Source organism: Tinamus guttatus, unplaced genomic scaffold (assembly GCF_059628265.1).
Source record: "Tinamus guttatus ecotype Peru unplaced genomic scaffold, ASM5962826v1 Tinamus_guttatus_pri_ptg000748l, whole genome shotgun sequence".
Lineage (NCBI taxonomy): Eukaryota > Metazoa > Chordata > Aves > Tinamiformes > Tinamidae > Tinamus > Tinamus guttatus.
The window spans coordinates 4312-27050 of record NW_028289282.1 but is presented as its reverse complement, the minus strand read 5'-3'; the positions used below and the strand labels follow the sequence as shown (position 1 = coordinate 27050).

At 39.5% G+C, this 22739-nt stretch overlaps 1 protein-coding gene across 1 annotated transcript; it reads left to right on the top strand.

Annotated features, from left to right (window-relative positions):
• Positions 1-1888: 1888 nt before the first annotated feature.
• Positions 1889-21746, top strand: LOC148591546 (homer protein homolog 1-like; the record flags this gene model as incomplete). The annotated part of the gene is made up of 3 exons (XM_088537356.1): positions 1889-2040; positions 21250-21406; positions 21562-21746. Coding segments are annotated over 3 exons (444 nt in total), but the record flags the coding sequence as incomplete, so codon positions are not given.
• Between the last annotated feature and the right edge of the window lie 993 nt (positions 21747-22739).

The following is a 22739-nucleotide window of genomic DNA, read 5'->3' as shown; positions in this document are numbered from 1 at the left end:
TCTCTGGGCAGCCTGTTCCAGGGCTCTGGCACCCTCACTGTTAAAAAAAATTTTCCTTAAGTTCCTGTGGAACTTTAGGTGCTTCAGTTTGTGGCTGTTTCCTCTAGTTCTGTCAGTGGCCACCACTGAAAAGAGACCAGCACCATCCTCCTCACTGCTTCCCTTGAGGTACTTGTAGACACTGATTAGATCCCCTCTCAGCCTTCTCTTCTCCAGGCTGAACAGGCCCAGCTCCCTCAGCCTCTCCTCATAGGGCAAAATTTAATTCTGTATCATCCACTAATGCAAGCTGTAGAGTAAGAGTAACACTCTATGTGGGAATAAAAGCACATAAAAAAAATAAAAACAGCTAATTGTTGAACTGTGTGCTGCAAATGCTGTTTAAAGTGCAGTGAAAACTTGGAACTGCACTGTTTTAGGTTAAGTGATAACATTAACCTAAAATAACCTAAGTATCCTTTGTTAAGGGGATAACAGCTGAACCTTGTTTCCTTTAACTGAATTTTCTTGTCTGGTTAATCCTTAAAGTTCAAGACAACTTTTTCTATAGATATAGATCAGATTCAGTATTGGCTTTCAAAAAGTCTTATTTCCGTAAACTAGTTGAAGGTTACAAATGCAACTAAAGGCTCAGAATTTTATATATATATATATATTTTTTTTTTTTTTTTTTTTTTTGTTAAATCCTGAGCATCTCCAGGTACTTTCAGTTTTCAATTCCTTTTGAGATGACTGCTCTTCAGCTTACTATGCAGATTGTCAAGGAGGAGAAGGATAGCAGACAGACTTCCCAAGACTCTGCTTGTGCTTCAGTCTAAAAATGTCTTCTTCTCCATGCAGACAGTAGGAGCCTGCAAGGCCGTAGGAGCTGTTTAACTTTTGGAAGTATTGAGAGTACAACAGTCCTTTGCTGTGTGGGCATCCCTCCTTGCCATCTATGGAACTCTGTTCATGCAGCCCATCTGTTTTGGAGTTAAAGGGTACTGTTTGGTTACTGAAAGCCCACCAAGACATTCTGAAATCCAGCTGAGCTACTTAATTGTACGACTCATTCATGTGCAACAGTTCTTACTTGGAGAGAAAAGTATACGGGGTTTGAAAAGCCCATAATATTCAAACTTAGCTTGTGGGTCACAGTGCTCTTTGAGATTTTGTTTGGTTTTTTTTTGTTGTTTGTTTGTTTTGTTTGTTTGTTTGTTTTTTCCTTAAGAATGAGATATTAATCTATGACAGGAAATCAGCAAATAGTCTTTGATGGTCAAAACACAAATACACATGTTGGTGTGATGAGGTGTGGTAAAACTGCCCCTTCCTTCCTGCCAGCTATTAAATCCAGCAGAGGAAACCACCTGTGTAGATGCCTTCTTCCCAGGCAGAACCTGTGAAGAGCTGAGGGCCCAGCTGAGTCTGACATGACTTCTTTTCAAATTGTTTCTTTGCAATGTCCTCAGCAACAGGCCTTCTACTGTTCACTTTGGCTAATAAAAATATTACAGCTAGATCTTGAAATAAATATCAAGATTGCTTGTTTTTCCCCCTTGGAATACAAATTAAGCGATAAAAATGTGAATAGTTGTCAATCCTTTAGCTGCCTTAGGGCTGAATATAATATTAGATAAGAGACAGAGGTCTACAAAGCCAGTAAGCAGGAGGATGGGTACCTGCAAATAAATCATAGGTCAGTTGTGGTTTTTTGTGTGATAATCTCATGGTCTACACTGCTAAGTCATTGCATGATAAAATATGAATATAAGGCATGCCAGAAATCTGAGCTTCACGTTACTTTTGTCTGAAATCTTATCTCATTTATCATTTAATGTTAGAGCTTATATGAATGTTGCCTTTCTGAGTAGATCAGCTTGTAATTGAAACTTGATGTCTATTTGTTTTACTCAAGGAATCAGCTGGAGGGGATATTCAGTCTCCTTTAACGCCCGAAAGTATTAATGGAACAGATGATGAGAGAGCAACGCCAGAAGTGACACAGAACTCAGAACCGAGGGCTGAACCAACCCAGAACACATTGCCATTTACACATAGGTACAGATTCCATTCCCACATCCTGATTAAGGGATACCTGCTTCCTTCCTTGTTAAAGGGACCTTCTTCCATGAGGTGGCTTTCAAGTAGCACAATTATGAATTAATTGATTTAAAAAGAAATATATAAAGGACTGACTTTCAGATTTTCTGTATAATCTTTTTCTCCACAAAAAAGTCAAAAAAATTTTTTTTATATAATTTATAATGTATGCAAGGACTTGGACAGTAGTGAGTGCTGGTGTCCCTTTAACAGGAAGCATTATTTAAATGTCTGAGCTCTTAGTGAAGTGCTATGTTTCAATTTGTTTCAATTAAATTACTTTTGTGGATTTTATTTAAATGACAGATGGTACTGGATGTCAGTCTTCCAGTGATGAGTTATTGGAGGATAAGGGACCCTTGCAACACTTCAGGATTACGTGATTTAAAGATTTAAAGCAGCCTTTTATTAAAACAATTTCTTTTAAGTTCTGAGACCATAGAGAGTAACTTCAATATTTAATTAACTACCAAAGCTAGAAACGCTTTTTTGATGCATGGTCTTGATTCAGTTTAAATAGAGTTTAAGAGCTCTTGATCAGTGTCTCTCAGTGTCTCAAAAGTTGGGGAACTCTAGAACTCGAAAATGTGCAAATAATTCAGAACAAGCAGAGATGGAATCGGAATTGTTCAAGAATTCTAATATTTTGTAAGAGAATGTATCTGGAAAAAATCCTTTACATTTTCAAATGATAAAACATAGTTTTGCACTAATCTTTTAGTAGAATGATTGTGTTTATCGTTATACTACAACTGTTATTAGTGCATCTACTCTATGTTGTTGAAGAAATGGTGCTTTGTAAGAGTGCTCTTTGCATGTTGAAGGAATATTACAAATGTTGCACATCTATCAGTTTTGTAAAGATTTCATTTGAACTTGTTTCTGTGCTGGAACTCTCTATTGGTATTTTTGTGAATTATGATGAAGTCTACAAGTCTATACATTAATAGTGTATAAAAATAGATATCTGCAAGGTCTTCCCTCTCTTCTTATATGTAAATGTTTTCTGATATGCCAATATGATAACTACACTTTGCATCGAGGACTAGATATTCTTTGAGACAGCTCACTTGTAATTTTTCATGGTCTAGAATATAGGTTAGAAAATGTATGTTTTGCATTTTTCTGTCTACTTCACATATGCACTGGGTATGCCTGTTCTTGGTTTATTGTCCTGTTTGATACCCCTACTTACAATTAGTCTTTTGGTGTCAGTGCTAGGTTTAGAGGGTCCCCTTTGAGTCTCAAAAGACCCAAGGTTTTGTCTTGCTAATGGAAAGTATCAGTTCGTCAGTGAGCTATTAATGAAGAAAGGGCAACTCTCTTGTAGAAACCTGCTGACCTCAACTGAATTTTGGGCTAGGTGGAGTCTTTATTATTGTAATTAAGGATGTGTTGGCCACTCTTCTATTGAGAAGCCCAACTGAGACTATTCATATGCTAGTATTTAATCAATACCAGACAGAAAATGCTCTAAAGTGCTTTCTACCAATAGGTGTGTGTGTATATATATATATATATTTTTTTTTTTTTAAAAAAAAAGCAAGTTCTAGGATTCTAACCTTAGTATGACTGTGCTAGTTAGGGTTAAATGGGCACGTTTTTGAACTGTTTCATAATATTAAGTGGGCAATTATGTTGCCTACTTGTTGCCTAGTTGCTTGTGCTGTCTGGTAGGATGATCTATCTGATCAGCCTAGTTTTTATTAGGCAAAATATATATATTAACCCCTATACCCAAATCGTCAGACTCACTGGGCTTCTCCAAGGGTATGGAAGGGCTCATGCTCTGCTGTGTGTCCGGCTATTTGGATGCCACTGGCTCTCAGCAGTTCTCCATGCTCGATGGTGCCATGCTGAACGTTCCCTGGGCAGCTTGTAACTCCTGCTGAGCATTGAGCATCTTTCTCCTGCACCCAGTGTTTAAGCAACGGTAACTTCTCGGTGCTTCTGAGCAAGGAGAGGTGGGCTACTGGACCTTGTGCTAACAAATAGAGAGGGACTTGTAGGAGATGTGAAGGTGGGGGGTAGCCTCCGCTCCAGTGACCATGAGTTGGTGGAGTTCAGGATCCAACAAGGAGGTGGCAGGGCTGTAAGTAGCCTTGCACCCATGGACTTCAGGAGGGCCAACTTTAGCCTCTTCAGAGACCTCCTTGGAGGAATCCCATGGGCTAGAGCCCTAGAAGGAAGGGGGGCCCAAGAGAGCTGGTTAGTTTTCAAGCAGCACTTCCTCCATGCGCAGCAACAGTGCATCCCTGTGTGTAAGAAGTCAGGCAGAGGGGGCAGGAGACCTGCGTGGATGAACAAGGAGCTTGTGGCAATGCTCAAGCAGAAGAAGGCGGTGTACAGAAAGTGGAAAAAAGAACAAGCCCCCTGGGAGAAATACAGGAACGTAGTCAGGGAATGCAGAGATGCAACAAGGAAAGCTAAAGCACGTCTGGAATGCAATCTGGCAAGGGGTGTTTAAAAATAACAGGAAAAACTTCTTCAAATATATTAACAGCAAAAGGAAGATCAGGGAAAACGTAGGTCCGCTGGTGAATGGGGTGGGTACCCTGCTTACAAATAACACAGAAAAAGCAGCATTGCCGAATGCCTTCTTTGCTTCGGTGTTTACCAAGGGCAGCCCTTTAGAGCCCCAGGCCCTAGGGACAAGAGAAGAAGCCTGGAGAGAGGAAGACTCACCCTGGGTAGAGGAAGATTGGGTCAGAGAGCACCTAAGGAAACTCGATACCCACAAATCCATGGGCCCTGATGGGATGCACCCCAGAGTGCTGCGTGAGCTGGTGGATGTCATAGCTAAGCCGCTCTCCATCATCTTTGAAAGATTCTGGAGAATGGGGGAGGTGCCGGAGGACTGGAAGAAGGCCAATGTCACACCAGTCTTCAAAGAAGGCAAGAAGGAGGACCCAGGCAACTGCAGGCCAGTGAGCCTCACCTCCGTGCCCGGGAAAAGTGATGGAATGGCTCATACTGGCTATTGCCTCCAGGCACGTGGAGGACAAGAAGGTGCTCAAGAGTAGTCAGCATGGATTCACCAAGGGGAAATCTTGCTTGACTAACCTGATGGCCTTCTATGATGGAATGACCGGCTGGATAGATGAGAGGAGAGCGGTGGCTGTCGTCTATCTCGACTTCACCAAGGCTTTTGACACCGTCCCTCACAACATCCTCCTGGGCAAGCTCCGGAAGTGTGGGATAGATGAGTGGACAGTGAGATGGATTAGGAACTGGCTGGATGGCAGGGCCCAGAGAGTGGTGATCAGCGGTGCAGAGTCTAGTTGGAGGCCTGTAGCTAGCGGTGTCCCCAGGGGGTCAGTCCTCAGTCCAGTCCTGTTCAATTTATTCATCAATGACCTGGATGAAGGCACAGAGTGCTCCCTCAGCAAGTTTGCTGATGACACGAAACTGGGAGGAGTAGCCGATACCCCAGAGGGCTGCGCTGCCATCCAGAGGGACCTGGACAGACTGGACCCCTGGATGGTGAAAAACCTCATGCAATTCAACAAGGCCAAGTGCAAGGTCCTGCACCTGGGGAGGAATAACCCCAGACACCAGTACAGGCTGGGGACTGACCTTTGGGAGAGCAGCTCTGCAGAAAGGGACCTGGGTGTCATGGTGGATGACAAGGTAACCATGAGGCAGCAGTGTGCCCTCGTGGCCAAGAAGGCCAATGGGATCCTGGGGTGCATTAAGAAGAGCGTCTCCAGCAGGTCAAGGGAGGTGATCCTGCCCCTCTACTCAGCCCTGGTGAGGCTGCATCTGGAGTATTGTGTCCAGTTCTGGGCTCCACAGTTAGAAGAGGGATGTGGAGCTGCTGGAGAGAGTCCAGCGCAGGGCCACAAGGATGATCAGGGGCCTGGAGCATCTGCCCTATGAGGAGAGGCTGAGGGAGCTGGGCCTGTTCAGCCTGGAGAAGAGAAGGCTGAGAGGGGATCTAATCAGTGTCTATAAGTACCTCAAGGGAGGGAGTGAGGAGGATGGTGCTGGCCTCTTTTCAGTGGTGGCCACTGACAGAACTAGAGGTAATGGCCACAAACTGAAGCACCAAAAGTTCCACAGGAACTTAAGGAAAATTTTCTTAACAGTGAGGGTGCCAGAGCACTGGAACAGGCTACCCAGAGAGGTTGTGGAGTCTCCTTCTCTGGAGATCTTCAAAACCCGTTTGGATGCAGTCCTGTGCCACGTGCTCTAGGTGACCCTGCGTGTGCAGGGGGATTGGACTAGATGACCTCTAGAGGTCCCTTCCAACCTTAAGCATTCTATGATTCTAAGGTTCAATGTTTGTCAGCTTTATATTATTTTGTTAAATTGGTGTACAGATCAGGAATGAACGTGCATAATTTCTACCCTGTTTGTAGTTATGGTTTAAAAAAAAAAAAAAACTGTTATATTCCTTACAAGTACAGGAAAATGAACCTGTACTGAACAACTTTTGAGTTCATAGTCTACAGACTGAAAAACAGCTTTAGAAAAATCAGGAAATAATTAGTTAAAACTCTTCCATACTTCAGAAAGCCAAAGTGTGTTTGTCTGCTGAAGAGATCCTTCCAATTGTCCAACTGGTTAGTACTTGTATAACATCATCCATATGCCAGGAATCTACTGAGATGGCAAGAGCTAGAATGAAGCAATCTGAAATAAAGAAGCTATTTAAAAGAGGAAAATAAATAAAAATGTCTAAACACAAGCAACTGTCCTGCTAGGCATTTCAATGACCCTCTTTACCCTTCAGTGTAGGTTTACTGTGTTTCCAAGTTGCTTCGCCTTTCTGCTGCCTTCTAGTTATATTGTATGTGTTTTTTTTTTTTCCCTTCACCTGCTCTCCTGAAAGATAACTCTTCTGTCACCGTAACTTGCCCATGTGTTTTATTCTCTTCAAAGAGAGGTTCTATATTAAATTCTTTAGGCAGAAAGGCCTAAATCCTGATTGATAACTTGAGGAAATATTTAAAAAAAAAAAAAAGTCTGTAACCCAATACATATGGTTGAAAGTGAAGTTCAGTTGAGTGCATCTGCTTGACATAAATTTAGCTCTTCTCTTACTGAAAGCAATTCATCATGCTGCCCTCTGTATGCTCTCAGCTGTAGCTGTGGATCATCCGAGATAGACTTCTTGTATTAGATTGTGTGGGGTTATAAAATACACTTACAGGGGTAGCATTTCCCATTTGATTTGCCATATCTGCTTCTTGTTTTAGGTAACAGAAAATGTAAATACCAGCTGTTTAAAACACTGTTCTTTGGTGGTGGCATCAAACATTGTTTTTCATATGGAGTTAGAAAAAATGCATGTTAATATTTGGGCAGACCATTCAATCTAAGAATCTTAAGAATCTGGGAAATTAATTTTTCTCAGGAGCTTTTTTCTCTCTAGTTATAATTGCACATATGTGTAAAGATAGAGAAACCCAGTTCTGAAATCTTTTATATATTACATGACTATTTTTTTGGCCTTCTGGGATGCCTGATAAGTGTACAAGTATAGTGGCAACATTTATGACTAAATAGTTATTCTTGAAGCAGTGTAAAACTGATTTTTCCATAACTTCCAAGAATACAAATAAAAATACCTTCGGTCTTTAACAACTCCCTTTGTAGGTGAAGTGATCAATTATGTATTTCTGTCTTCCTCTGGTCTCTTCTATATCATTTTCTTAACTGTCCCCTGTCCTTGGGGAAAAGGGACACTCTGGAAACAGAAGACAGTTTGACTAGCACCGTCTTCAGTAATTTAAACCTGAGACCTTGTTACTTGTTTTATTCTTGTTGGCGTTTGTAAGGATGCTATTAGATATATGGCAAGGGAATCTCACCTCAGTTACAAACACCTTAAGTCATATTGTGTTTCCACTTTTGATCATTATGAATTATTAATTGTGGATTCACCTAAAACTTTTCCAGAGAGAAGTATTTTGTCAGTTGTAAAATACTTTGGTTGTGTTAATGAAGCCCATATGGACTTATAAATTAGCTAATTTTTAATCAGTTAGATAACTGTCTCCTTGGAGATTGACCATAAAAGTCAGACCTGATGATAGCTAGTGAGAAGTATTTAAATTATGGATTCTTTTTCTGTTTAAGATGTAAAGGTATATATTCAGCTGTGCCAGGTTCTGCATGGTGTGGAGAAAGCAGTAACAGAGCGAGCTGAGGAAGTGGCTGCAAGTCTTGATCCTTTGCTGCCCTAGCTAAAGCTAACTAGGAAGTGTAGCTTGAGCAGGAATATGCTTTAAAGAGAGGAGGGAGGGGGGTAAAAAAGGCTAGGAAAGGTGATAATTTCTTGGAGAATGCTATGGCCTGGGTTCTCTGAGGGAGAATAGATCAACTGCTCTATTCACGTGATGCTAGGCCTAAAAATTTGTGCCTGAGGGGCTTCCACAGTGACTGGCGCTTTTTGCCTTAGGGTGGGCACCTAAGATGAGCCAGATGCCCAGCCATCTGAAGATACTTGCTTCTCTTAAATTTTAAACATCTAAACATGGGGAAGACTGTTTTCATCCACTAAGCCATCTTTACCAGGTCCAGCATGAACTAGTGCCTTGTAGCAACACTATGGTTCAGGGTTGAGCTCGTCCTTTTCTATGGAGGCAACCCAGCACTACATCCTCTGGCATCCTGTTCCCCTGCAGTGGCTCTGTGTCTGCTCTCACTCCTCCTGCTCTCCTGATGATGGTTAATTTCAAGATGCTTAAGTCTCCTAAAGAAGAAAGTAAAAATGGATAAAACTCCACAGCCCCTTTAATATAAGCAGTTTCAGTGCATCAGAATGCATATATATAACATCTAGGCTTTGCCCGTGTAGCAGTTGTGATACTGACAGTAATTGTGGCAGGAGGGCTGTCATGTTGGATAGTTTTCTCTGAGGTTGGGGTAGGCAGTCATCTTGCAGTGAAAGTTCAGTAGTATCACCCCACTTCCTGCACACATGGAGGTTTGGGGCAGAAACATTTAACAGTGAGACAGAATATTTTATCTGTCAAAAATAGAAATACTTGATATATCATACTCTTATTGAGGGAAGAATTAGCTCGAATAAAATGTGGAATACAGCTAAATGGAGACCAGCAACTGTAATTTTCCATCAAGGTTATGATTTAGGGGAGATTTCAAGTACCTGTAGTGGCAGGTGTTTTAAATTCTTTCAATATCACTGCAGATGTTACCAACAATTTTTAGTACAGGTAGAAAGTAATTTGTGTTGATCAATGTCTTGAACATATAGCAGGGGTCTCTGCTGAGATGAAATCAAGCTGCTGAATAGAACATAGATGACATGGACAACTGTTAATTCATAAGCATTGTCAGAGGATAACACAGTGATATTTAACAGTTGTCTAGTTTTGTCAGTAATGAATTGAGTTAGCACAAATAAAAAGTAAAGTAGAATATAAGAGGTTTTGTTTTTTAACAACTCGTGCTACTTGTCAAATTCAAGAAGTCATTTCATTGAATCAATATGATTTAGGAGGAGGAAAAAAAAAACTAAACTAAAACTCAATTGTGCTTCATGTCTCCAGTAAGTTATTCAACTCTGCTTTGTCGAAGAAAAAATGAAAGTAATTCTGAGATTTTTTCTTTCCCTTCCTAAAGTGAGAATGTGTGTTATAGAATAAGCTGTGGATTGTCTCAAGCCAATCCTTTTTTTATGTAGGAAATTCATTTTTGAATTGGTTTGAATTTCAAGAGGATGACTAAAATAATTTCCTACATGCACAGATTGTCATCTAATCAGTTACTGTATAAGACTGAGATTTATGCATTCACATTATTTAGAAAATAATCTGAAAATTCAAACTAATGCAATTACACGAGAACACTGCTTATTGTCTCCTTTTTATACTTGCCAAAGATTTTATTCTTATTTACGTTAGCACTTTAGCATGCATCTATGCTGGGCCTTATATTCAGTATGGTGGGAGGCTCAGGAAAGCTGACTTTTTAGTGTCTTGACATCACACTGTTTTTCCTTCTCTTTTCCTATCCTAGATGCCATTCATGAAAGTGAAATAAGGATAGTCACGCTAGAGAATAAATCATCTAATATAGCTCAATTAGTGGTACGTAGGCATAGCCTTGGAAGAGGATAGGAACTCACTGTCCCTTTTGCTCTCTGTGAAATAACTTAGAACTCATGTGAAGCTGTTTACTATTTGCATCCCATTTGGGTTTGTGTTGAGTTCGTTAAACTGCAGGGGGACTTTATAGTCTTCTTTGAAACTGTTTCAATTAAGTGTTGAGTTGGGAAGAGGTGCTTCTGAATGTTTTTCTTTTAAAACTTACAACTGAATTGAGACAAATCATCTGACCCAGGTTGGCTTCCCTTCAAGCTCTTCTCAGAATCATTTAGGACCCACATTTAGTCTAGACTGACTAAGAGCTTGCAACTACCAGTGAATGAAGATGCTATGATCAGTTTTTTCTTGATCCAGAGATTGTGGTGTTTTGGTTTGGTTTTGTGCAGGTTTTCGTTTGTTTGGCTGTGGTTTAAGGGGAGAGAGAACAACTTGCTTAGGGATGGTTTCCTTGGTGTTTACCTGAGAACACAGGTTATAGAAAAAGCTCCAGTATCAGGGACTTTCTCTATATCATAATTTCTCTCATTTTGCCTTTTTAGTAAATTTAATTCTAAGAATCAACACAGTACAAGAAATTCAAACTTTTCCCCTTGGATTCAGATTTTCTTTGAACAAAGAAAATTTAATATTTCCATTCTATTAAAAAAGAGGTGGAAAACTACACAAGTAGTAGTATTCACTAATAAGTATTGCAACTCTCTAGCAAGTTTTTTTTAACTATATAAACGCAATATATGAATTGCAATGATCTTACAGTTCATTCATCATAATGCTTGGTCTTTAAAGTGCCTCTGACAGCTCAGTAGATGATCTCATTTGGGCTTTATATTTAGGCTATTGGCTCGAAGTAATTGTATGGTTATCATAGGAGATAAATGAAGCTTAATTAAATTTGCTATGATCTCGCATAGCTTCTGCTTCCTTAATGGAATAAAATTATATTGTTGTCAGCATGTGAACTGACGATTCAACCCCTCCACTAATTGTGCAATTAATGTGTGTCGTTAAATTTACTGACATAAGCAAATTGACAACCGTAACACAACAATTAATAGCACCACAGTTGTTATTTGATATTATAACATATCATAATCTAATGTATCAGCTGGGCTGGGGCCAAAGAGTAATCAGTCAAAATCTTTATCCAACTGTCTATCCAAGTATTTTGTAGGTCCTTCCATAGAAGGTCTTTCTGTTTTTCATCTCAGAATTCCAAGGCTGTACTAACTGTTCTGCTAAATTTAGTATTTGTTACTATAGTAAAATGGAACCAGGCATTAGGGCATCTTGGAGGTTTTCAGAGATACTACAGGATATCTCAGAAGATTCAAATACACATCTAAAACACTTGTAAATCTTCCACTTTCAGCCAGTCATAATACTTGCTGTCATTAGCAGAAGCCCAAAGCAGTTCTGTCGAGGTTAAGCTGTGATAAATGCCTAGAAACACAGGCAGAGACTTGGGCAGGGGATCTCGGTCCTGTGCATGTGGCATGTGCCCAATCTGTGGGGGGAGAGGGGACAGCATTGCCCATCCTTCCCCTCGGCCCCGTCCCTGTGGCACCCACACTCTGTGCTGTGATCCCAGCTCCTGTGCAGCTGCGCCCTGAACCTCTTCTCTGCTCCCCACAGAATCGAGCTGTCATTGCAACAGTCTTGCTGGCCCCATCCGTACGACTGAATAAAACAGTTCAAAGACCGTGGCCTGAACCACATCCACCTGTTCTAGCCACGGCATTCAACCTCTTCTGGACTCACCCAGTGCCTTCATGCCCCGAAGACACAGATAGTATTTTGTGTAGAGTCCTTTTCCAGTTCCAGACATCTGTAATGGTTTGAGGGCTGTGTTGTCACCCTTGGGAGTGGTATCCTCCTAGCACAAAAGTGAGGATGTCCATTGCATGGCCTGGGCTTTTTCAGGCGGGCATGGCAGCTTGTGTAAGCCCTGAGAGGGTGATGGTGGAAGGCTGTGTAGATGGCAGGAAACTCTGTGTGTGTTTTATCCTGCGAACAGTGTTCGGGTCTGTCTTGGATGGCTGGCGTAGACTAGAGCAGTCTTGGGGAGGGCAGTAACTGCCTCGTGTGGATGGCCGGATTTTCATGCTCTTCAGCCCTACTTTGTTAAGCAAACAGGGATGTTGTGGTCACTGGGAACAGAGTTGTTCCTCATCATCACTGCATCCTTTGAGAGACAGAGAAGAGCAAATTCTCCTGTCAGGAACTACAGTGAAGGTGGAGTGATTAGTGACAATGTTTAGTGGAGAAAAAAAAAAGTAGAAATTAATTAGCTCTGATTGCAAAGGAATAAAAGTTATAAAACAGACTTAATGATTTTTGGTTTATGCTATGCAGCCTTAATGAAGAGATAGTCTAGTGGCTTTTTACTATCAAAAATTAAATTACTAAGACAAGAATGAGATCTTATTAAAAGTAGTAATAAAAATAAAACTTGAGCCTCTTCAGAGAAGTCATGGATTTTCTTAGTGCTACTCTGATGATTTAGGCTAAATACAACTGCTTTATTTTTTTGTATTGTGGCAGTACAAATGTATGTAAATGTTGTTAATGCCAAAAAATTAACAAAAAAAAGCAGAGCTTAATTATTGCCCATGTAAATGGTAGACCCAGAACATACTAGTGGATGCTACAAGAAGCTTGGAAACATCCTTGTTTCTTGTGGAAAATGGGGACTCCTCTCCTCCCTGCGCCCCACCCTGAGAGGCCTGGGATCTAAATCTCTGATTGATAAGGATCATAGCTGAAACTTTTTTTATCCCCATGCATTAACACTCAATCTTCTGCATACCACGGGTGCCTTTTAAGAGCTCTTCCGCTTTCACTGGCCCAGAGAGTTTCCGTAGGCAGTGATCACCACGCTTAGCAGCATTTGTCTCTGGCTTTTCTCTCTTCTGCTAGAATGTTAAGACAGATTGCTCTGGAGGATATTTCTGGGAAACTGTCCCTCTTTAAGAAGAATTGAATTTCCTGTCTGTTCCTCAGTGACAAGCTTCCATATTGGAAAGTTCTCTGTGTAGTGGTTTGTGAGCCTTGAATTAAGGCTGTTTTCTGAAGAGTTGGTTAGAACAGTTGGAAACACCTTTCTGAGTGTTGGTTTAGGCGCTAGTGATAGAGCCATCTCTTTACCCTGTGTATTGTATAGCGTGTGGTCTGCCACACGCTGGAAAGAGTTTGTATCCTTATTCAATCTCTTTGGTCAGCCTCATCCATCAGGTTCCTTCTGCAAGGATTTTGAGCCTATCTCAGTGAGCTAATAATCAAAGCATAAGAAAAGACGCATCTAATAACACAGCTCTCTATAACGGATCTAGGGACATGAGGTTTATGCTGTGTACAGGCTGCACGTGAACTCCAAATGATTCAAAATCTGAGATCATGGTCAAAGTGAAAGGCTAAATGCCAAAGAAACATCACATATGTGAAACAGCACAGAAGAGAACTCTGTAATGACTACACCCCTGCTCCGAACTTTGCAGGAAAGGCCTTCTGCCCATCCTGCCTGTACACTGGCATGAGAATTGGGGGTTCAAGCACATTCTAGCTCTGAGTTCAGCAAAGGAGTGTGCAAAAGAATTGTATCCTGAAATGGAATAAACTTCCAATGTTTGTAAAGAGCAGTAGGCTCTCAGCTGAAGTCATGCTCTCACCTGGCCATGTCAGCTCTTCAGCTGCTTTTGTCCCTTTTCAGTAGGGGTGTGTGTGTCTGTTATTAGTGTCCTCACGTCAAGTAGGCTGTGCTTCCAGAGCCTCCTTTGTTGCACCTTGTGAAGAAATGGACTCAATCTGGGGTGCAGAGTGAGACAACTTTATTTTCAAACCAACCTCTTTTTATACTTTCTTAACACAAGTGTTGCAAAGCTTACAACCAATCAGCATCTTACCACCTGTGCGGTTGTCCTGGCTTTGCTTCTTTTCTTCTGACAAGATGACAAGACATTCCTCACACGGGGCAGGGGGAGGTGTTTCGCAGTCCTCCTCCTTTTTCCGCTCTGTCCCCCATCTGCTGAGAAGACTGACATCCTTGCGGTTAACTATCTGCTAACAAGGTACTATTGTCTTTGAACGAGCCTCCACACTCCTTCATCTTTTTTTGCTATGATCAAATCTGTCATTTAAGCTGCGTATATTATTCCATCTGAAGAGCTTGATTTACAACTATTTCTCCCTGGTTTTGTGCTGATATAACGCCACTGAGATCATGTAGATATTTCTTATCCCAAAGGAAAGAACAGATCTTGCATGCTCAGTTAATGTTCCTACTTCTCTCCCCAGGGGAGCTATCCTCCTTTGCTAAAAATTCTTTTGAATGTTCTAATTAAGGATAAGGATCTCTTTGAATATTAACTATTTTTTCATTGGCCTTGCTCAAAATATTTAACTCCAAGCAATTTCCTGGTAATTATCTCTTGATTATAACTTTGAGGGGACTTTCCCCTTTAAAAAAAAAATCCAATTATCAAAACTTTAGTTAATGCCCAATATGACTTCCTTTTGCATGTGTCCAGTTAATCACAACTACAGATAAAAAACGATAAGCAGTAGCCACTAAGAGGTAATTTTCCTTATTGTAAAAGCTGTCATTTTACCATTGTTCTCCCTTTGTTCCTGGTCCTTTACTTGATTCGAGTATACTGTAGATGTTTGTCCCTCATGCACATAAGCTTGGAGTCTTTTGACTGGTTGAATCTGTTGGGCCTGTACAGGCAGACAGTTTTGTACAAAAGCAAAAGTAGCGGAACAACTCAAGACTTCTTTCCTAATGTTTACAGGAACAATGAGATAGGATCTGATGGCTGCCCAATCCACTTTTTCATTCTTACTCACTCTAGACTTCCTAATTAGGAAGAATTAATCAAATGGCAGAACCCTTTTCTGCTTTATTGCAGAGAGGGACTAAGGAATTTCAGCTTTGTGCCCAAGGGCATGTGATACTTTGGACTGACTACAGGAAAAACTCTGAAACCATCATGTTTAAATCCTTTCTGTCATGAATTGATTTTTTTGATTTTAATAGTTGCAGTAAACGCCCTTTCTAAGGGATAAAATTTTCCAAATGCCTGTTTAAAATTTCTTCTAAATCAGGACATGAAGTGAGGAGCTTAGATTTTGTTCTTAGCATGAGTGAGAGAGGAAGTGTCTTGTGACTTTTTCAAAATAACTTGAGGGATGCAACAATCATCCTCTGTACCAAGAAAATGATCATTTTTAATGGGACAGTCATGTCACTTGGATGTAAACAATAAGAAGCATGGCCCATTGCTGAGTTCTCACTGTTCCTGCCTGGGGACTCAGCATTATCTTAAGCTTATGCTGTTACCTTCAAAGCTACCCTCTGAAAACACTGCTATACGAATAAGTTTTCATTATTTCAGCCAGGAACAATATTCAGTTTCAAGCCTTTGTGGAAGAAATCTTTTGTGGCCTTAATTCATATGGAGCCCTCTATAAAGACCTTGTGCAGAATTCATTCCTTGATTCACCTGTGAGTTCTACATGAACCTAAATTATTGCTTTGCACATCAAAAATAGAGGGGGAGGGGAAATTCTGGGTATACTAGAGCTCTCTTTATACTAAGATAATAGAACCAAATCATTCGCCATCCCCTTTCTGCCCCCCTAAGCTTGGGGAAGAGCTGCTCCATGAGGTTCACCAGCAAGAGTGTCAGAAGTGATCACCCCTGGCTGCCTGCACAGCCCCTGCATTGTCACCAGCTGGCTGGCAAGACCCTGCTGTGAGGTGGCAATGCTCACGCCACCAGCTTCCAAGGCATGCCACTATTTATAATCTGCACAGAAGCTTTGAGGAGTGTGCCCCATTCATACTTGTCAAGTCTTATGGATTCAGTTGCTGCAGCAGATGCCAAATTTTGTAGAGAAGCACTCCCATCTCTATTCAACTGAATTCCTCCTTTCTGCCATCCCAAGATAATGCTGATAATACTGCTCACCAGTTATCTGCAGTGCACCAGTGTATCTTATAATGCTTGAAGAATTTGCTCTTGAGTAACTGTAGTTCTTTGCAACCGCAGCTACCATAGAGTTCAGTTTAAAATTTATTCTGTTCTTAAGCAGTGATTTTTACTCAATCCAATATTAAAATCATTTAAAAAGCATAATTTGCACATAACTTATTTCTATAAATCTGAAAGTAAACTTAAAACATCTTTTCTATTATTTGTATAACATGTAATTTAGGAAGCTGGATAAGTTATTGATTCTACTTCAAAGAGTAGAAATTCTCTCTGATTGGGACTGCTTTTGTTTCTTTATTTTGTGCAGGCCTTTTTTTGAAATAACTTCTATCTAAATGCAACTCATTAATGTGTGTCCCCCACCCCCGCCATTGCAAGTCTTCTCCAACTGGCTAAATGGGGTGACTGGAGCTTTTAGGATTAATTTTAAGTGACCTACTTTGCTGAGAAAGATAATCATGCATTTATAGCCTCTGGCACTCTATTCAGGTCACAGATGGACAGATAGCAAAGGCATTCCTCAGTGACTTACTGCAGTTGTAGCTAATGGCCAGTGGGAATGGCGATAGGCTCTATGTTAAGTGGTCAGAATGCCTAAAAATATGGGAGATCACTGAATTCTCCTTTATCTTTAAGGGGCTGTCACAATTATGTCATAGGATGCCAGTAAGCAGTTGCTCTAAGAGCGTTTTTCATTAGTGATCAAAGTACTGTCACAGGTGTTAAATATCTAAAAATATATATATTGGATCCTTTGCCTTGAAAATGGAGCACCATACAGTGTTCAGACTGTAGACACATGCAATATTTAACCCGTACTAAATACCATGATCTATGGCAAAGATCTGAGATTTTGGGAGAGTTGAGCTCTTTGCTCACTATCAAGTTTTAGGTGGCATTCTAAAGATAATTTTACAAGCAATAAATATGACCTAAACCTCTGATATGGAAGCATTTTTTGTAAACTGTTATCAGTTAGTTCAATAAAACTTGTATTTTGCTCTTGTGTCTCACAAGTTCCTTTTCTCTCTTTTATTTGTCTTACTATATTTATTGTGGCTATATTTGAAAAGCAGCTTGATACTTTATTTTCAGACATTCGGAAGCTTCACACAGGAAATCGCCAGGCTTTATATTACTATCTGATCTTTAAAAAAAGAAATCAGTAGAATTTTCATGCTTGGAAACAGGCATGAAGCAGAAGTGCTAAGAATGTTTCTGCTTTGAAAGACATCTTGAAACCTAAAGCATGTGAGGAAGTCAGTGATGTTGCTTTTGGTGAGCCTGAAGAAATAAGTATTAAAATTGTGATATTGTCAGCAAAAGAGTGCACAATTTTCAGAACAAAACGAAATATAATTTGAACTCTTACGCTTCAGGATTCAAAACACATGTGTCCTTGTGTCCCTTACTTATACAAACAGCTCTGCTTTTTGCCCTGTGGTTTAAACCTGAAAGGTGTTCTGATAGAAGTTGTGTTGCAGTTTGGATCACTTCGGTTACTGAGCAAATCATTTCATGTCCTTTTAGGACAGATAATCTCATGACACATTAAGGATGGCTGTTTTTCATTTAGATAGTTCTTTGCCACTTTTACAGCAATCTGACAGAACTCTGTATTTCTTGTGACAAAATCTAATGCTTTGAAGGTAAAGTTGATTCCTCTTAATAAAAAGTTTTTCCTTTTAGTAAAAGGAAAAGCAATTTCCTTTTATTAAAAACCTTTCAAATGGGAATTAAGCAAAAGTCCTCAGGAACTGTAATGCAGCCATGTCATAATCAAAATACTGGCCCATAGGACAGTGGCTTTGGGCCCTCTGAATTTTCCATGCCTGTGCTTTCAGTTTCTGGATTTGTGTAGTTCTTGCTCTGGATGTTAGCCCTGGTATTTTTGTAACTGTAGGAGAATTCTTATTTTGCCAAAAGCATGAGTTTCTGGAATTACCTATCCATTTGAACCAACATAGCGCGCTCTGTAGGTGTAGACATAAATGCAGGTGCTTTCAGCATGGCTTAAGAACAGCCTCCTGTAGGTGTCCTTTTTACCTGTTCTGAAAATAATTTAAATCAAAGTATGACTGCTTTTAACCAAAAAAAAAATCCACAAAGCAAAACTTAACATATCATTTTATCTGGAATAGTTGTGGGCAGATTGAAATAAAGCATCCCAGCACTGTTACCTTCTGTGCACGGTCTTGCCTTCAGGGACATTTTGTACCAACTGTGTGTGCCATGAGTTAAGATAAACCCCACATTTTGTGTGAAAGTACTTGGAGGGTGCCATTCCACAGCCCCTCTCTTCCTTCAGTGCTTAGAGTCTGTAGATAGGATTTTTTTTTTTTTTTTAAACGTGTAACTAGGTTATATTGGTGTCGTTAGGCATTCTTGCTCTCTACTTCATGGTACTGACCCCCAGTCACTGTTTTATTCAGCCACAGCTTTTCTCAGTTTTAAGTGTTTTCTGTGTTTTCAAATATAGAGTGGAAGAAGATATTGAGCAATAATTATCTTGTTACAAGAAACAGTTAAAACTGTAAAGAAATTATTGAAAAAAAATAAATCAGTACTAGAATTGGTTAAAAGTTATTTCAACCAGATTCTGATTTTGTCTTGCATAGAAATGCAAAGCTTCCAAGTCTTTGGTACTTTGTATGATATTCATCCCGTTGTTATATGTATTTTGGAGAATGTGGGATGATATAAGAAAAAAGCAGAACAAGTTTGGGAAGTATGTATTATCAGGTATAATGCTAGAATAAGTTAAGTAAATATTTTTATATTTGTGGTACAATCTGTGGAAGGTAGGGTAGGAACTATTTATAGAAAAAACCAAGATGTCGTGCACAAATAACATGACATTGCAATAGATGTTTTAATGCCCACTATATAGATTACTTAGCAATATAAGTAATCTTGAGAAATTATATGAATAGAGTCCAGTTGAAAATGACCAGTTTAAAAATAAACATCTCCAAAGACAACTTCAGGGTTTTAAATATGGGTAACTATAGCAGTAATATTTAATGCTGACCTTATAGTATAGAAGCAATAACTTAAGAGCAAAAGATTTTTTTGTCGGGGTAGTAAGGACACTGGCAAAAAGTAAAGGTGAAAACCACAAGGGATCCAACTTACATTCTTATTAAGCAACAACTAGAGATCTGGCTTCTGCAAGCTTCATTACTTATGTGTTTACCTTGTATCATTATGGGCATATAAATTATTATATTGAAAAAAAATCCATTCATTACCCTTTTTGCATGTTAAATTACGATATTAAATGATCAAAGGGTTTTCAGACAGTAACTCTACTGGATACACTGGAACACTCTGCTGTGTTACATAAATATAAAATCTTTTTACATAAATATAAAACTTTCTATGTGTCATTCTTCTGTGAGGAAAGATGGCTTGCAAGGCACGTTTGGTAAACGTGTACCTTTCACACACACAGAGTTAGCGACTAGTTCTGCCGTTGCAGGGCTACTGAGTGGAACTAGCTACTTGCAGGAAACAGCTGGTGTGGATGTTTGCAGGCTGAGAACCCCAGGGAGGAAATGTGAATATGATAAGGAACTAGGTTTTCATTAGCTTGCTTTTTTACAGTATTTGTTGAAAGTAAATGTGATCAGAGAAAGAGTATACATTGTTATAGAAATTAGTCCTTACCTTCCTTAATGTATTAGTCAGTGTGCCCTGATGAAGTAGGATTATCATTATTCTAATTTAGCTGTTTAAGTTTTAAAATTTCCAGTGGTGAGTTTCTAATTAGTTGAATATATCATGAAACGCTACAGGAGTTAACAAACAAAAAAACAAAACCACAACCTCACTTGTACTGCAAGGGTAAGAAGGATGTGTTTGGAAGGAGATGCAGAGCATGGCAGAATCAGACCTCACATTTTAGTAGAACAGTGGATGTGATCTGAATTGATAATGATTATTCCATAATGACTGGTTGGAGTTGAACACCTAAGGTTCTTTTACAGGAATCTTTTTGAAATGTGCTATTGTAGGATGGGCTTTGCAGATGCATGAAGTGAAAAAAAGGAAAGTTGGTGGGTAAAATGGTGACAGAAAGATTGATTATCTGTCAATGTGTACAGAGTTTAAATCACATACTATAAATGTATATGCAAAATAATATTCATATGCAAAATAATTTTTGACAGAGTTAAAGTTGCCTTCATTAGTAATCTAATTAGACAAAATGAATGATTTTCTGTATGTGTTTTCCGGATAGGTGTGCACCTCTCATTCTATTGTTACTATACAAATAAACTTTAGTGATCTGTCTGTACACTAATATATTCACCTGATGTGTTTGAGACTGGATGATGGCAGACTACTTAGCTGCGAAAATTAAACACCCCTCTTTGCTAAGAGAATAAACTGTTCCTGCAAAGGCTACTCCAGTAAGCTCCAAGTTCAGCTCCGTCTTTGGAATAAAGCAATAATAGCTCTGTGCCCCTTAATCTTTAGTCTCTTTGTTGATCTTGCTGAAGAAAGACATATTAACAGTGATAGTTTTATGGTGGTGAAATTCAAGGTTTTTGAATTCGTAAGTACAAATTAAATGTGGTATTTAATAACGAAAGTATATTTCAGGCATAAAAGGCTACAAATAATACTACATTTGTTCTTTTTAAGCAGTTTGGTGACAAATCTTTTTCTAGAATATATTTCATAAAGTCATAGATGAAAAAAGTGCTAACGCAATACATATATCTTAAAATAATGACTAATCATTTACATATTCTAGAATTAGATGCTGTTGCTTTTGGGAAGCTAATGTGAATTTAATTATATGTAGCATCTTATAAAATAAAATGCAATGTTGAACTGGAAGATTATAGTTTAGTTTGCCAAAATGATATCCCTATATTAAGAATTCTCTTGATGAGTATTTTCTGAATTTCAGGTTTTGATTTTTTTTGAGCACTTTCTCATTTGAACTTTCAGTTAAGGGATTTTTGCTTGCTCTTACCCCTGAATATTTCAGGGAAAAAAAACATACAAGTCATTAAAAAAAAAAAAAAAAAAAAAAAAAAACCACAGAGTTTTTCAGGGTTCTGACCATTCTCTTTTTTTCTGTGCAGTTCGACAATCAGCAAGCATTGGGAGGCAGAACTGGCCACGCTCAAGGGTAATAATGCAAAGCTCACAGCAGCCTTGCTGGAGTCTACTGCCAATGTCAAACAATGGAAGCAACAGCTTGCTGCGTATCAGGAGGAAGCAGCACGTCTTCATAAGCGGGTAAGGAAAGACAAACAGTCAGGATCTTTAAAGATCAGGACATGGAGGTGCTGGTAACTGTATTTGCTCATTTTGGAGCAAACCAAATAAGCTTAATGTTGGGGCTTTAGGTAAATCTTTGAGACAGAAATTAACGATCACTTTAACATACACAGGATTCTCATGCAAAGTGCATGGGCAAATGCACCCAAATGTGCTGGCGCTCCTTTGAGATGTCACTATTCTGTGTAGATACCTGTCACTCCTTAGCGCACTCAGATTCTCTTGTGAATATCCTTTCTTCCACATGACACAGAGGACTTAGAAACTCATCTCCGTACCAAGGATCCAGCCTGGAGCCTGATGACTAGGTAAGCTGGAGGAAAAGCTTGCAAAAAACAAAATCAAGGGTGGATGGAAGAGCTCTGCTCATTTCCCAAGCTATATCTTTTTCCCACAAAATCTCCAACTGGAGGTGCAGGTGTCCCTTGGAGGTGGAAAGGAGCTATTGAAGGCATGTTCCTCAGGAAATACTTTTTTTTTTTTTTTTTTTTTGCAATCTCTTTTCCGCAGAGGTTGTTGTTGCAGGGAGTTATATAAGCCGTGATACTTAAGACACATTGGCTAGCTGATCGCTCTTCATTTTGTGAGCTCCATCACATCTGCTTCACAACCTTCCCTGTAACATTACACTTGACTCCTTTTTGCATTTTAGTGCACAGAAACTTCATCTCAGATCTGTAAGTTAAAGGAATCATGTTCCAGCTTCCACATATACCAAAGAGTACCATCTTCCTTTCATCCTTGCTTCTAGAGAAAAATATAGAATCGAGCTCATCATATGCTATTAAAGATCTGCTCTTGCATACATACAGGAGGGCCTGGGTCCCATTCCCTTCGCTGTCATATTGCAGACCAGGAATTAGGGTCCAGTGGAGGCAGCAATGAGTATTTGAGTGAGAACTGCATTAGAAAAACAAGTATATGATATTTTGCTCTTTTTTTCTCTCATAATTCTTTATATATTGTTATAATTTATCCACTGTTATCCATATCAATTTGTCATCATGGCTTAGGACTTTGTTAGCAGTCACAGAGACAGGCATTTTAGTGATCTGAGAATGAGACAGTCAGTGGGCTGCATCTAGCTGGAGGTCGGGAAGAGTAGCAAGAATTCCCTTGAGCCTGGAAAACTGGGGAAATGTCAGGTTGTTGGGCTGTCTTATACCTAACTGACCTGAAGACAAGGATCTTGAAGCCCCAGTCAGATGAGTTGATAGGGAGGAATGACATTTTCTGATGGGCCCTAATTGCATGTGTGATATCTGGCTGAAATGCATGAAGTGTAATTAAG